The following is a 12173-nucleotide window of genomic DNA, read 5'->3' on the forward strand; positions in this document are numbered from 1 at the left end:
AGGAGAAATCATCCCTCCTCCTGTGAGATGCTTATGAGTCGGAAGTTGGTAGCCGAGTGACAACAGCCCAGAACCTCCCACATTGGCATGGGGCTCCCTCCTGGCAGGGGACAGTTAGGGACCAGAAGATCTATTTATTTTACAATTGCTGGTCCTAAACAACCCACCCCCATCACCATTTCCCAAGAGTGAACTGTGTGTTTTTGAAGACCATCCTGGACAGACAACATGGTCTACTGAGGATGGGGAGGACGTGTGCCAGCAATAATGCTGTGTTTCCTCCACTGCCCTTGCTCTTTGTAGGAATGCAGGGGTGCCAGTGGTGCAGCAGCCACCTCCTGTCCTACTGAGAAGGAAGGTATTCACACACAGAGAGTACCATCAGGCACAACTGGTGTGATGTCACACACAGAGCTCCATGTGCCAGGGTACTTGGGTTCTCAGGTAGCTTCACACTACAATCCTGGGGAAGTACCACCCAGACCTTTCAGATGTGGCCCCACACGCCCTGCCCTAGGGAGACTCCAGGCTGACAACTGTGTGCTATGTGCATGCTCTCTTTCTCTTTCTCCCGAGTCCATTGAGGATGTCCACATTTCCCGAGAGTCCCAAAGTAAGCAGGTACATGGTACTGCACATACAGTCCAAGTCAGGATCAGGTTCTACGGAGGCTGGGGAGAGCAGAGGAAGCAGGTTTTGGAGCATCAGGTATAGGAGGACCATAAGGATGTCATACAAAGGCCTTAGGTATTATAAGACCCTATCCATAAAGCTAACCCAGAAGCTCCTGGGCTGTAGTTCAAGAGGGGGACTTGGGTGGGAAAGGGGTGGACCCTGTGGCTCCCACACCCTGGAGCCATTTCCTCGAGACTTCTGTTTCTGCTCCAGCCTCTGGTAGCTCATTGACCCCAATAGAACACTCCCTCCGAGGAGATAGCTCCAGTGTGAGCCCGAGCCTCTCTTCTGGGTCTCCCGGCCCAGCGGAGACCAGCTGGAAGTTTGAGAGGCTTTATTAAACAATATTTGTTGAGTGAATAAGTACCAAGGAAGAACAGAAGGGGTATTAACGGATGATGTCCACAAGGCCTATAAATAGCCCAGCTCACGAGTCTGGGTTTCGGTCTGTCCTTGCCAGGGCTTGGCAGACTTTGGCCTGGCTGGACTCATTCCTCCATTACAGGAAGGGGTCCTTAAGCTACACAACCCCTCTGCAGCCCACCAATGTGACCCTTTTCCTCTTCCACACCCAAGACAATAGGACTGAAGAAAGATTGTTACAGGGGCACTGCTTTCCTCTGGTGGGTACAGAGGCAATCCTGTTTCTTTAACAGACAGTTGGAGAGGAATCCAAATCATGCCTTCTCCTACCCAGATTGGCCTGGGCAGGGCCAGGGTCCTGTAAGCAGGCCATACAATTTCTGCTTTAAGCTCAGAGCCAACACCGACAGCATCAGGCTTCATAGCTTGGTACTATGTTTCCCAAGGATCCGTTCTGCAAAACCACTCCCCACCATGTCCCAGCTGTGCCCTAAGACCAAGCCAGAATTCTGGCTGTGCTGGCTGTTCCAGGCACTCTGTGGCTACCACAATGGGAGGCATGGGAGGCAATGCCAGCTCCCTGTGGGCTGAAAGGACAGCCACTCCTCTACCCTGTCAACAGTGCCCCCTCCCGTCACTAACCCCCTTCTGCCTCTGGACTTCCAAAGCAGTGTTGTTGCAGGTAATTAAAGGGTTTTAATTAAATTAGGATCCCATCTGGCTGGGATCAGTCAGGCCCTTAACGAGGATTGTGTGTCACCAACATCAGAATGTATATGGGGACTCAGACACGTGAGGACTGAATTTGGGGCCTGGAGGTTCAGAGTGGGGTGGGGGGGGCAGAGAATCCTGAGCTCCCTGGGGCTCCCTGAAATAAAGCAACTTATGCCAACTCCAGAGGTGGGGCCCTGGAAGGGGGAAAGCAGCACTTCCCTTCTTGCCCAGGAGTCTCTAACATTTCTGAGATGTGCTGACATGTGTGGGTGTTATCTTGGTTCTACAGACGAGGAAACCAAAGTCTGCAGGAACTGAAATGCTTCAACACTGGATCCAGCAACAGCTTCAAGAAATGGAGATTCTGAGGGCATGAGGGTCCCTGCCTATAGCCCTAGCCCTCGGAGACAGAGGCAGGAGAAATGGGAAGAGTTCTAGGCCGGCTTCTGGGGTATATATAGCTAAGCTAGGCCAACCTGGGCTATATGAGGCCTTGTCTCAGAAAGTGGGGGGTTGGGGAGGGAACCCTAAAACAAAGGGTTAAAGATGATGGGAATTTCATTTTTCTCATGTACAGATGTCTGCAGGCAGCTTAGGGTTCTCAGAGACCACGTCCTCCTCCAGCTTACCATTCCCCCACTTCTCTGTGGCACTTACACCATAGGCTAAGGGCTAGTGTCCACATTTCCACATAGCCGGGTGGATGAGGGACAAAGAGGGAACAAAGGGGGAACACCTCTATCTTTTTTTTTTTTTAAGATTTATTTATTTGTTTTATGTGAGTACAGTGTAGCTGTTTTCAGACACACCAGAAGAGGGCATCTGATCCCATTACAGATGGCTGTGAGCCACTATGTGGTTGCTGGGACTTGAACTTAGGACCTCTGGAAGAGCAGCCAGTGCTCTTAACCACTGAATCCGAACACCTCTATCTTAAGATGCTTGAAACTTACTGTATAAATCACTTGGTCTAAAGTCCAATGGCCAGATCTCAGTCACATGGTCATATGTAAAAGACAAGGTGCGGGGTGGGGGCAGGGAAATGTAGGATCAAGTCAGGAAGCTGTGTGCCCAGCTAGCAACTGGGCATCCCATTACGAAGGAGGCAGGGAGATTGATGGTGTATTAAATCTCTTTTTCCTATAACAACAAAAAAAAAAAAAAAAAAAAAAAAAAAAAAAAAAACAGATAAAATGAAGGAAGGCTTTGTTTGTTTAGGCTTACAGTTTGAAGAGGCACAGTCCTTCATGGCAGGGAAGAGATGACATCAGGAGTGTGAGGCAGCTGGTCACATTGCACACACAGGAAGCAAAGGTATATATATATAGATAGATAGATAGATAGAGATAGAGATAGATATAGATATAGATATAGATATAGATATAGATAGATAGATAAGCTTTTTCTTACTGTTCAGTCTAACACACCAGCCCATGGGATAATCCTTCCCACACCCAGGGCCAATCTTCCGACTTCAGTTAAACCTTTCTGGAAACACCTTGTAGACACTACACAGTGGTGTAGGTATGGTCCCTACACATCCAGTTAGCTGACAATGCAGATTACGTCACATAGATTATAAGACAATTAGCCATTTCTGCTATAAGCATCATATAGCAGAACTAGAATAGGAACCATGCCCCACCATGGCCCAGCCTTGAGCCAACAATTTCCCCAACAATGCACCAAGGTACGGAGAACTCTCACTTTGTCAAATGAGGGGGCTCATTGAGGAAGGTGGCATATACCTTTGTTCCCAGTACTCAGGAGGCAAAAGCAGGTGGATCTCTGAGTTTGAGACCAGTCTGGTCTACTTAGCAAGTTCCAGGCCAGCCAAGTTACATAGTAAGACTCTGTCTCAAAATATTCAAGCCAGGCAGACATAGCCCATGCCTTTCCTCTTGGCACTCTGGAGGCAGAAGCAGGTGGATCTCTGAGTTCGAGGCCAGGTAGTTTCAGGACAGTCAAGACTATACAAAGAAATACAGTCTCAGGCTGGAGAGATGGCTCAGTGGTTAAGAGTACTGACTGCTCTTCCAGAGGTCCTGAGTTCAATTCCCAGCAACCACATGGTGGCTCACAACCATCTGTAATGGGACCCGATGCCCTCTTCTTGTGTGTCTGAAGAGTTACTTGTATACATAAAATAAATAAATAAATATTTAAAATGCAGTTTTTTTTTAAGATTTATTCATGTATTATATATAAGTACACTATAACTGTCTTCAGACACACCAGAAGAGGGCATCAGATCCTCATTTCAGATGGTTGTAAGTCACCATGTGGTTGCTGGGAATTGAACTCAGGACCTCTGGAAGAGCAGACAGTGCTCTTAGCTGCTGAGCCACCTCTCCAGCCCCAATAGCATGTTCCTTGAGACACCTAGCCAGGTGGCTCTGAGATAAGGAACAGAGAAGTCTTGAGCTCAGCATCCTTGACCCCACTTACTGGATCAGTTTGTCCTTCTTAACAGGCCAACAAGAAACAAGGTTCCTAATAGAACCAGAACCTGTCCCCTTACCGGCAAGGCCAGCACTTCTCTTTTGTGGCATTTGTGCCACTCCAGGACTTCGTATAATTAGCAGGTGCCATCCCCACCCCACTTTGCCTCTGCCTGATGGGACTGATGGTGTCTCTTGTCACCTGTCACCCCAGCCCCCGGTTCTCATGGCAGGACTAAGAATCTTCTTTGGGAGTAACGTTCCTCTCTCCTACTCCCAGCCAAGACATTGGATCGTTTCCCAACACAGAGTAGCTGGTTCATTGAGTTCCCTGCAACCTATTGCAAAAGCCCACTCAATGATCCAAGTCCCTGACCACCCGATGACCTTCAGCTGCCTCCACCCCCATAAACCCCTTCCTCCAGCTTCCCTCTCCACCCACCCACCTTGTGCATCTCTGAGCAATGGGCCACAGGAGCCTGCCACATGCAAGGTCATCAGCTCTCTTGCCAAGGATGGGGAAGGGGGTGACTCAGTTCCTGCTTGCTCATCTAGGGAAAGAGAACAAGGAGAGGGAGGAGGGACAGAAACCCATTCAGCTTTGCCTTAAGCTTCACCAGGAGGACAACTAACTGGGCTTTGCTGACAGGGAAGCCTCTGCTGGCTCACGGTTCACAGAGAAAGTCACTACAGTGTGGAGACCACGGAAGCCAGGTGGCGCCTGTGTGCTAAAGAGCAAATCAACCCCAGGTGTCCTGGCGTTCAGAAGAGAGTGCTTCTCCTTCATCCACAGTTCAGTTCTTGGCCTCAGGAAGATGCTACTCTGATGAGGGAGTTGCAGCCTTTACCTCAGTCTGAAGCACCACCCAGCTCCTCCTTGAAGAGGCTCACAGTTTGAAAAACACACAGTCTATCATGTCAGGGAAGGGATGACATCAGGATGCCTCAGATGCCTTCCCAACTCTGATGGAGAGACATAAGCCACACCCTTGAAGAGGATGTAATAGGCTTGCTCCTGGGGCTACACCCATGGGAGAGATAAGACCCTACCTACCTAGTGTGTCGGGGAGAGGATAGACCAGAGGTAGGGTCCCCAAACAGTTTCGGGCTGGCCCTCAAGGTGTTGCAGGAAGGCCTAAGGGTTGGTGTTAGATAGAAACCTTGACCTTTTCTTTGGAAGGCTCCATCAAGAAGAGCCAGTCTCCTGTGGATGCTCCCAAAGGCCAGAGTGAGAGGTCAGGGTACCTTGTGGGACCTGAGTTCCGTCTCTACAGGGGACGTCACAGCTGTTGCTCAGAAGGGCAGAAGTGGGTATCCTCTTAGCCAGGGAAACAGATCTTCTACCCTTGTGAGGATCGAGGGCCTCATGGACTATCTGAAAAGACTGAGAGAGACCAGAGGGTTCCTCTAATGGATTAGGATTTGGGAAGATATTTGTTAGCCAAATCTGAATTGAGAACAGCCTGGTTGCCGGGGAAGGCAGATAGGCAGGGAAGAAGAGGCAGAGTGTGCATAAGGGTGAAATGAAGTTATTAAAATGAGCCCACCCCCTGTGCAGGCAGCACCGTGTGCCAGGAAGGCCGGGCTGTCCAGCTGTCAGCAGCAGCTGGCTCTCCGCGGGGGAGGAGTGGGTCAGAGTGCCCGAGCTCTGCTAGAGTTCAGTTTTCACAGAGGTGGGGATGGGGGCGCCTCACATTTTTCTTCCTCTGCCACCAGATCCTACAGGTGCTCTGGGACAGTGTCTGGTGAGAGGCACAGGTGGGAGAACCCTCCAGATTCAAGCAGCCAAGGATTTTCTTAGTGGGAGTAGGGGGTGGGGGTGGGGCAGTCCAAACTAACTCTGGTGAGTTGGGGGCGTTGGGGGGGGGGAGAAAGCTGTGTAGGGGCATGTGTGTCTTGAGTCTCCTCAGGAGAAATGGCTGCAGGGTGACTCAGGGCATAGATGAAAGGGGAATGTGCCGCTCCCTCCTCCGCTCACCCCCAGCCACCTTGGTTTCTAGGTCATTTCACATAGAGGGGCTACACATAACCAGGTATCTGTGTGCTGCAGTGTGGACCATCTGGGCTCAGGGCTAGTGGGCAGAGAGCAAAGACTGGAAGTGGTTAGGTCTTCACTCTGGGACTCTCTTCATTACAGCTACACTTCTGAAAGGGACCCTGGGCGCCTAAATGCTGACCTTCAAAGAGAGCAGACTTAGGGTGATCTCCAGAGGGGCCATCATAGTTGGGGCTCCAGTCTTCCCTTCACTGAGTCCCCAATGTCAAGGAGCCTTGCCTGGGCATTTATCCACTCTGATGCTGTCTCCAGACTCTGTCCCCAGGACACTTCAGTCTGTTCCTTCTCCCCCAAGAGGCAGATGGGAGTCACAGCTGGAGAGAGCTGAGAGGAATCGCCTCATCCTCTGGAGCCGAAGCCAAGTTTGCTTTAGAGGTCATCAGGCAGTTTTCAAAGTATGTCAGCATCTCTCCAGCCCAGAGACACGCCTGCTGAGTTAGGCAGGACCCTGAAGGCTGTGGTAGCACCAGCCCTCTGGGAGGTGCTCATGGGTGCGAATGCTGCATGACACAGAGGAAGAAACAGAAAGAGGCCAGAGAGGACCGTGAACTTGCTCAGTCTGTGCAGAACAATAAAGGCAGGGCTGGAGCACTACTAGGCACCTACCACTGCCCCCTGCAGGGCCAGAGATGGCAATTCAGGGAGGATCAGGGAGGAAGATGTGGTCCTTACCTCCCCTGCTGGCTCTTACCCGAAGCTGCCCCTTCAGGTACCATGTCCAGCCCCGTAAGTGTTTCTCTGGGCCTCTGGCACTAGTTTGCCAGCAGAGAATGTCAGAGAGGAGAACCTCGGTGAGCCACTAGCTCCAAGAGATCAGCCGTTTTGGTCCCCGTTTGGAACATGCTAGCCAGACAGGGGCCCGTGGTCCCTCACCCCTAGATAACTTAGAATAGAATACGGGGTCCTGGGAAAACTTTATTTCCTGCTCCAAGGACAAGACTCTGCACAGAGAAGTGACAGGGTATCTCACAAGACTTCCCACCCCTCCCCCCACCCCACAGACAACACTAGGGCACAGTTCCAGCATGACCACACAGCCTCCTGTGCCTCCCTCTGCTGACAGCCCCACGGCCCAGCAAAGGGGGCCCTATTCCTACGGCAGAACGCCCCAGTCTTACGAGGGAGCACTCTCAGCAGGTGCTTAGGGCAGGGGACGGGCACACAGTACACAGGTGAGCTTCTGCTCATGCTAACAGGACCCAATAGTTGTCCTGTGTCAGCTGAAGGACAGGGTAGTGTGCCATCAGCAAGAGGTGTCAGCGGTGCAGAGGTGCTGGAGAGAGAGGGGACTTTGGAAAGGAATGGCCCGGCTGGTGACAGGTAGTCCTGACAGCAAACACCCAAGGGTGGGGACGAGGTTGCCACTTCAGCCTCAGTGCAGGGAAGGGGCTGGGGGCTGCCCACTGCCAGCCCCCATGGGAGAAGCCATTGAGGTATCCATCCTAAGTTGTCTGTCTGGCCTACACACTTGGACTCCCCTTTGCTGACAACTGTCCTCCTTCTGAATGACAAGGAGAGAGCCAAGGGTTAAGGTCCCCTCCATGGCTTGATCTGGGGTTGCCTTGCTTGCCTGCCTGGGGGCCTGGAGGCCCAGCATCAGCTTGGGATAGGAGGGAAAGCCCTGTAAGGCTGCCCAGGGCCCATTTCTCTTCTGCAACAAGTGCACTCTGACCTCAGGTTGGGCACAGCACTGGGGACCCTTCCCCAACACCTGAGGCCAGACCCTGACCCACCTGGCCTCTCTTCCTCGATACCCCTTCCCTTCCTGAGGCCCATCCCTTTCCCTGCCCAGTGTCCAGACAGACAGCCTCCTGCACAGGCCTCTGCGGCCCATCTAGGTCACCCAGATGGGTAGTAGGGGGTGTCACTGTGGTAGTTGTAATCTGGGCACACCTTCTGCACTAGTCGATAGTCCGTGCTATAGAAGGCAATATAGACGCAGACGACTTTGAAGGGCTGGGAGCAGCTCCAGGTGGCCGAGCTCTGAGCGTGGTCTCGGGAACAGATCTTGGCTGGGTCGTGGGTACAGAGCGAGGTCCGGCGGCCCCGTTCTACCTTCTCCCACTCCATCCGGCAGTTGAAGATTTTGGATGCCTTGGCTTCGATGAAGATCTGCTGCTCCTGGTGAAACTCCACAGCTTTGCTGGGGGGTACGAGGCTGATAGAGATGTTACCCTGGCCCGTGGCATTGTGGCGGAAGTGGACGCTGAAGGTTCCGTTTCCGTGGTCCACAATCTTCCCTGTGACCAGCAGGTTGAGGGCCACTGTCTTAATGTTGGAGTAGAAATCACCCCATCCAAATATTTTTTTCACCTTGGTTGAGGGTAGGGGACTTTGTTTGGGGCGATTGGGGGGCTGCCCAAGGATCCCCCAAACCTCCCCGGGTGGGGCTAGCAGCCCTAGGAGGGTGGAGTTGGCCAAGGGGCGGGACTTAGGTGAGATGTGACCTCTCTTTCGAGGCACCCTAGGCCGAGGTTGGCCGTCACGGTCATCACGCTCAGGGTCCTCTGAGCCAGGGGGGGCATCGTCTTGGCCGCAGATGACCTATGGAGGAATTTGGAAAAAGAATTAGAGCTTTGTCCCCTGGAGGACCTGGAGGAGTTGAGATCTGGCAGACTACCTCATTACCATCTACATGGTCTCTGTCCGTGTTTACTCGGGCTAAGGGGAGAGGGAAGCACGCACTTGTTCCCTTGTGTGTGTGTGGGGGGGTGTCAGGTGTGCACCCTGGCTCTTTTATAACCCACCCTCATGTTCTGATGCTCCAGTCGTCCCTGTACCCCTTCTTAACTGTCCTACCTCTGGCTGCTATTTGAAATCTGGAAGGGTGGGCAGGAAGTCTCTCTTCTCATTAGACTAAGGTACTGGAGACACACAACTCTACTTTCTCCAGATAGGCCTCCGTCAGATGGGAGGGGCTTGGCTCCTGATCTTACAGAAGCCCCCTCCCCACCCCAGTCTGGAGAGGATGTAGAGTTTTTACCCTTTCCCTCCCATTTATTTATTCATTTCACATCCCTATCACAGAGCTCCTCTCTTCCCAGTCCCTCCTCCCACTGCTCCTCCCCATCTCTCCCTCTCCTTCATCTCTGAGAAGGACGAGGTCCCTCCTGTATACCAACCCACCCTGACACCCCAAATCACTGCAGGTCTAGGTACATCCTTTCCCACCGAAGCAAGCCAAGACAGCCCAGTTTGGGGGTGGGGGGAAGATGCCAGGGAAACATCACTTCTGTCTTCCAAGGAGCCTTTCACCTAGAGTTGGGAGTTGCAGTTTATTTGGGGAGCCCTACCCCTACCTTGGGATCTCCCTTTTGTCAGCACACACACACACACACACACACACACACACACACACCTTATGCTTTTTAAGACTTCTGGCTGAAACACCATTCCTTAGAGGCAAAGACAGTCTACACTACATAAAATAAGAACCCAGAACCCAGAACCCAGCCAGAGTTCTGGTCAGGTACCAGTTTGGTTCAGGTTTTGCTAAGGCTAGGAGACCAGGAGTGGGTGCCACACCCAGGATGGGCAAACTTGTGGGAGCAAAACCCTTCTCTGGGGAACATGTGATGACATGCCAAGATGGCACTTGCATGATGAGGAAGCAGTTCTTGTGAGTCCCATTTCACAGGTGAGGACATTGGGCCTTGCAGGTTACATCACCACAAGACACAGGCCACAGTGTTAGTTTTCCTATTACAAGGCACAGCCCCACCTTTTGCAAAAGACTTTTTTACCAAAGCCCCGTTTCCACCTGGAATGCCCTGTCAAAGTCTGCCGGGGCTTGTCTTGCCTACGGCTCAGCTATGGTGACAGGCCACACCTTGGGGAGGCTTCCGGGAGGAGAGTGGAAAGAGCCAGTGGGGCTCAGCAGGGCAACAGGGAGGTTACCAGGCTCCCTAGGCTCAGTGTCTGAAAGAGTTCTTACCAGTGTGTCTAGGTCACCAGTGAGGGACAGGAGCTCAGCCACAACATCTGGACTGATGATGACATGGGTGGGGCAGAGGAGATCCTGAGGAGCTGGGATGGGAACTTCCAAGGGGTTTGGTCCTTATGCTTTGGTGACCAAGCCAGTCCTGGAGTTAAGACTGGTGCTGCCTTCCAAGTCCCCAGTACCTCAGGAGAGTCAAGAAGGGAGGCTCCTGGGGCTGGGTTCGAGGCTGCCCACCTGTGTGTACTTGACTCTAAGGTTTAACTGAATGGTTGACAGTCAATAGCTCAATAGTAAAGAGGGCCACGACTTCCTCCTCGAGAGTGGACTAGGGGTGGGAGGGTGGTTGTCAATGGGAATTGTTTTGAGGAAGGGGGCAGTTCCAGTGGCGCTGAGGCTTCTCCAGGACAGGATTGGGGTCGGGGCAGATGTGGGGCGGCGGGCACGAGTCGAGAAGGAGTTAAGCTTCGGGTTAGGGTCCGGGGTGGGGTTCCAAGACATCCTGGGCCGCGAGGGAGCAGGGTCTGGGCGCTCAGCTCAGCTGCTCTGAGCGCCTGGGGCGGGAGCCGCCTGCCCAGGTCCTGTGGGGCTCGGGCTGCGCGCAGCCGGGAGAGGCGAGGAAAACAACAGGCGAGAAGGGAGGGAGCGGGAGGGACGGCGGGAGGCAGGGACGCGGGGGCCGCCCCCAGTCCGCCCGGGCTTGGCGCGCCAGGGCCCACAGTTCGGGATTCTCTGGGCCCCAGAGGTCAGAGAAGAATACCGCGTCCCCTGACCAGGCAGGTCACCTGCCCCACCCCCGTTTCGCGCGTCCTGGGATGCTGCTACGAGAGGTCGGGTAATCCTTGGCTACTCAGCTTGGGGGGCCTTTTCCCTAGTGTCACTCGCACCTCCCGCCATCAGCAGCGGAGTGGGTGGGCCAGCCGAGCACCCTCCTCCCCGGCCCTATTAACCCTTACAGTCCGGCCTCTGGCCTCGGACCCGCCCTCTCCCCTAGCCTCCAGCGTTCACTGTATCCCCGGGATGCCGGGGTGGGGGTAGGGAGAAAGTTTCAGGGCTCCGCAGCTTCCCGCGCTCTCCCCATCCCCTGGCCCCCGCCCTGCGCCGCTCCCCGCGGACCACTCACCAGATAGAGGCTGCCCTGCACTAGGAACACGAAACAGCAGCGGGTCAGTTGCATCTTCCTCCTCTGCTCTCACCCGTCTCTCTTTTCCTTTCGGGGTCCCAGGCCCCCTCCGCCCCGGACTGCTCCTTCAGGCGCGCTGTCCCATGCTCCGGTCCCCGGTGGCTCACGGCCCTCCCCTCAGCCAGTTGCTGGGACCGACCCCGCCCCCTTCGGTCCAGCTGTGCAGCCGCCGCCCCCTCCCCGCGTCCAGCTGCGCGCCGCGCCGCGCGGTCCCTTCTCCAGGTCCCAGATGTGCGCCCGGAGCGTCTCGAAGGGGCTCCGGTTGCGCGGTGGCTCTGCCGCTCCAGACAGGCGCTCGGCGCCCCTCTTGCTTCCAGAGGCTCGGCTCTTACCCAGATGTGCTGGGGACCTGCGCGCGCGCCCGTCCCCGGTGCTAATTCCCCAGACCAGACGGCCCCTCCCGCCCCGTCGCGGCGCGCCCCCTGGCGGACGCCCCAGGCCACGCCGAGCCGCGGCCGCCCGCTCCCCGCGCTGCGCCCCGCCAGACTGGAGCGCTCCTGGCGCCCAGGCGCCTCCCGCTTCCTCGTCCCTCCCACTGGCGGCGGCGGCGGCGGCAGGTACGGTGAGCCCAGTCGGTACCTCCGGAGTTAACTCCTCCCCTGCCGGCCAGCAGCCTGGGGACCTGGGACGCCCACTTTCCAGCCTAGGGGATAGGAGGAGGGCGAAGGAGCTCTGGGAGAGGAGACGAGAGGGCTGGAAGACCGCGGATGGGGACACCAGCTTTTCCGTCCTTCTGGCAGCGTGCCTTCTTTTTTGTAGAGGGCACCCGGGAATCTGTCGCTCTACCTGCCTCCACCCCAGGAG

At 54.6% G+C, this 12173-nt stretch overlaps 1 protein-coding gene across 1 annotated transcript; it reads right to left on the bottom strand.

The window, feature by feature from the left end:
- Nucleotides 1-7811: 7811 nt before the first annotated feature.
- Nucleotides 7812-11367, bottom strand: NXPH3 (neurexophilin 3). The gene is made up of 2 exons (XM_080923548.1): nt 11310-11367; nt 7812-8793 (listed from the first exon to the last, which is right to left on the bottom strand). Exons 1-2 carry the CDS (start codon nt 11361-11363, stop codon nt 8089-8091), a joined length of 759 nt encoding a protein of 252 aa, XP_080779674.1. The 5' UTR covers nt 11364-11367; the 3' UTR covers nt 7812-8088.
- Between the last annotated feature and the right edge of the window lie 806 nt (nt 11368-12173).

Source organism: Micromys minutus, assembly GCF_963924665.1.
Source record: "Micromys minutus genome assembly, chromosome: 10".
Lineage (NCBI taxonomy): Eukaryota > Metazoa > Chordata > Mammalia > Rodentia > Muridae > Micromys > Micromys minutus.

Bases quoted from the DNA above. Each gene is read 5' to 3' on its own strand.
- NXPH3 (XM_080923548.1), bottom strand. From the start codon at position 11,363: ATGCAACTGACCCGCTGCTGTTTCGTGTTCCTAGTGCAGGGCAGCCTC. The intron at 8,794-11,309 runs GTGAGTGGTCCG...ATTCCTCCATAG, and splicing joins TGCAGGGCAGCCTCTATCTG to GTCATCTGCGGCCAAGACGA.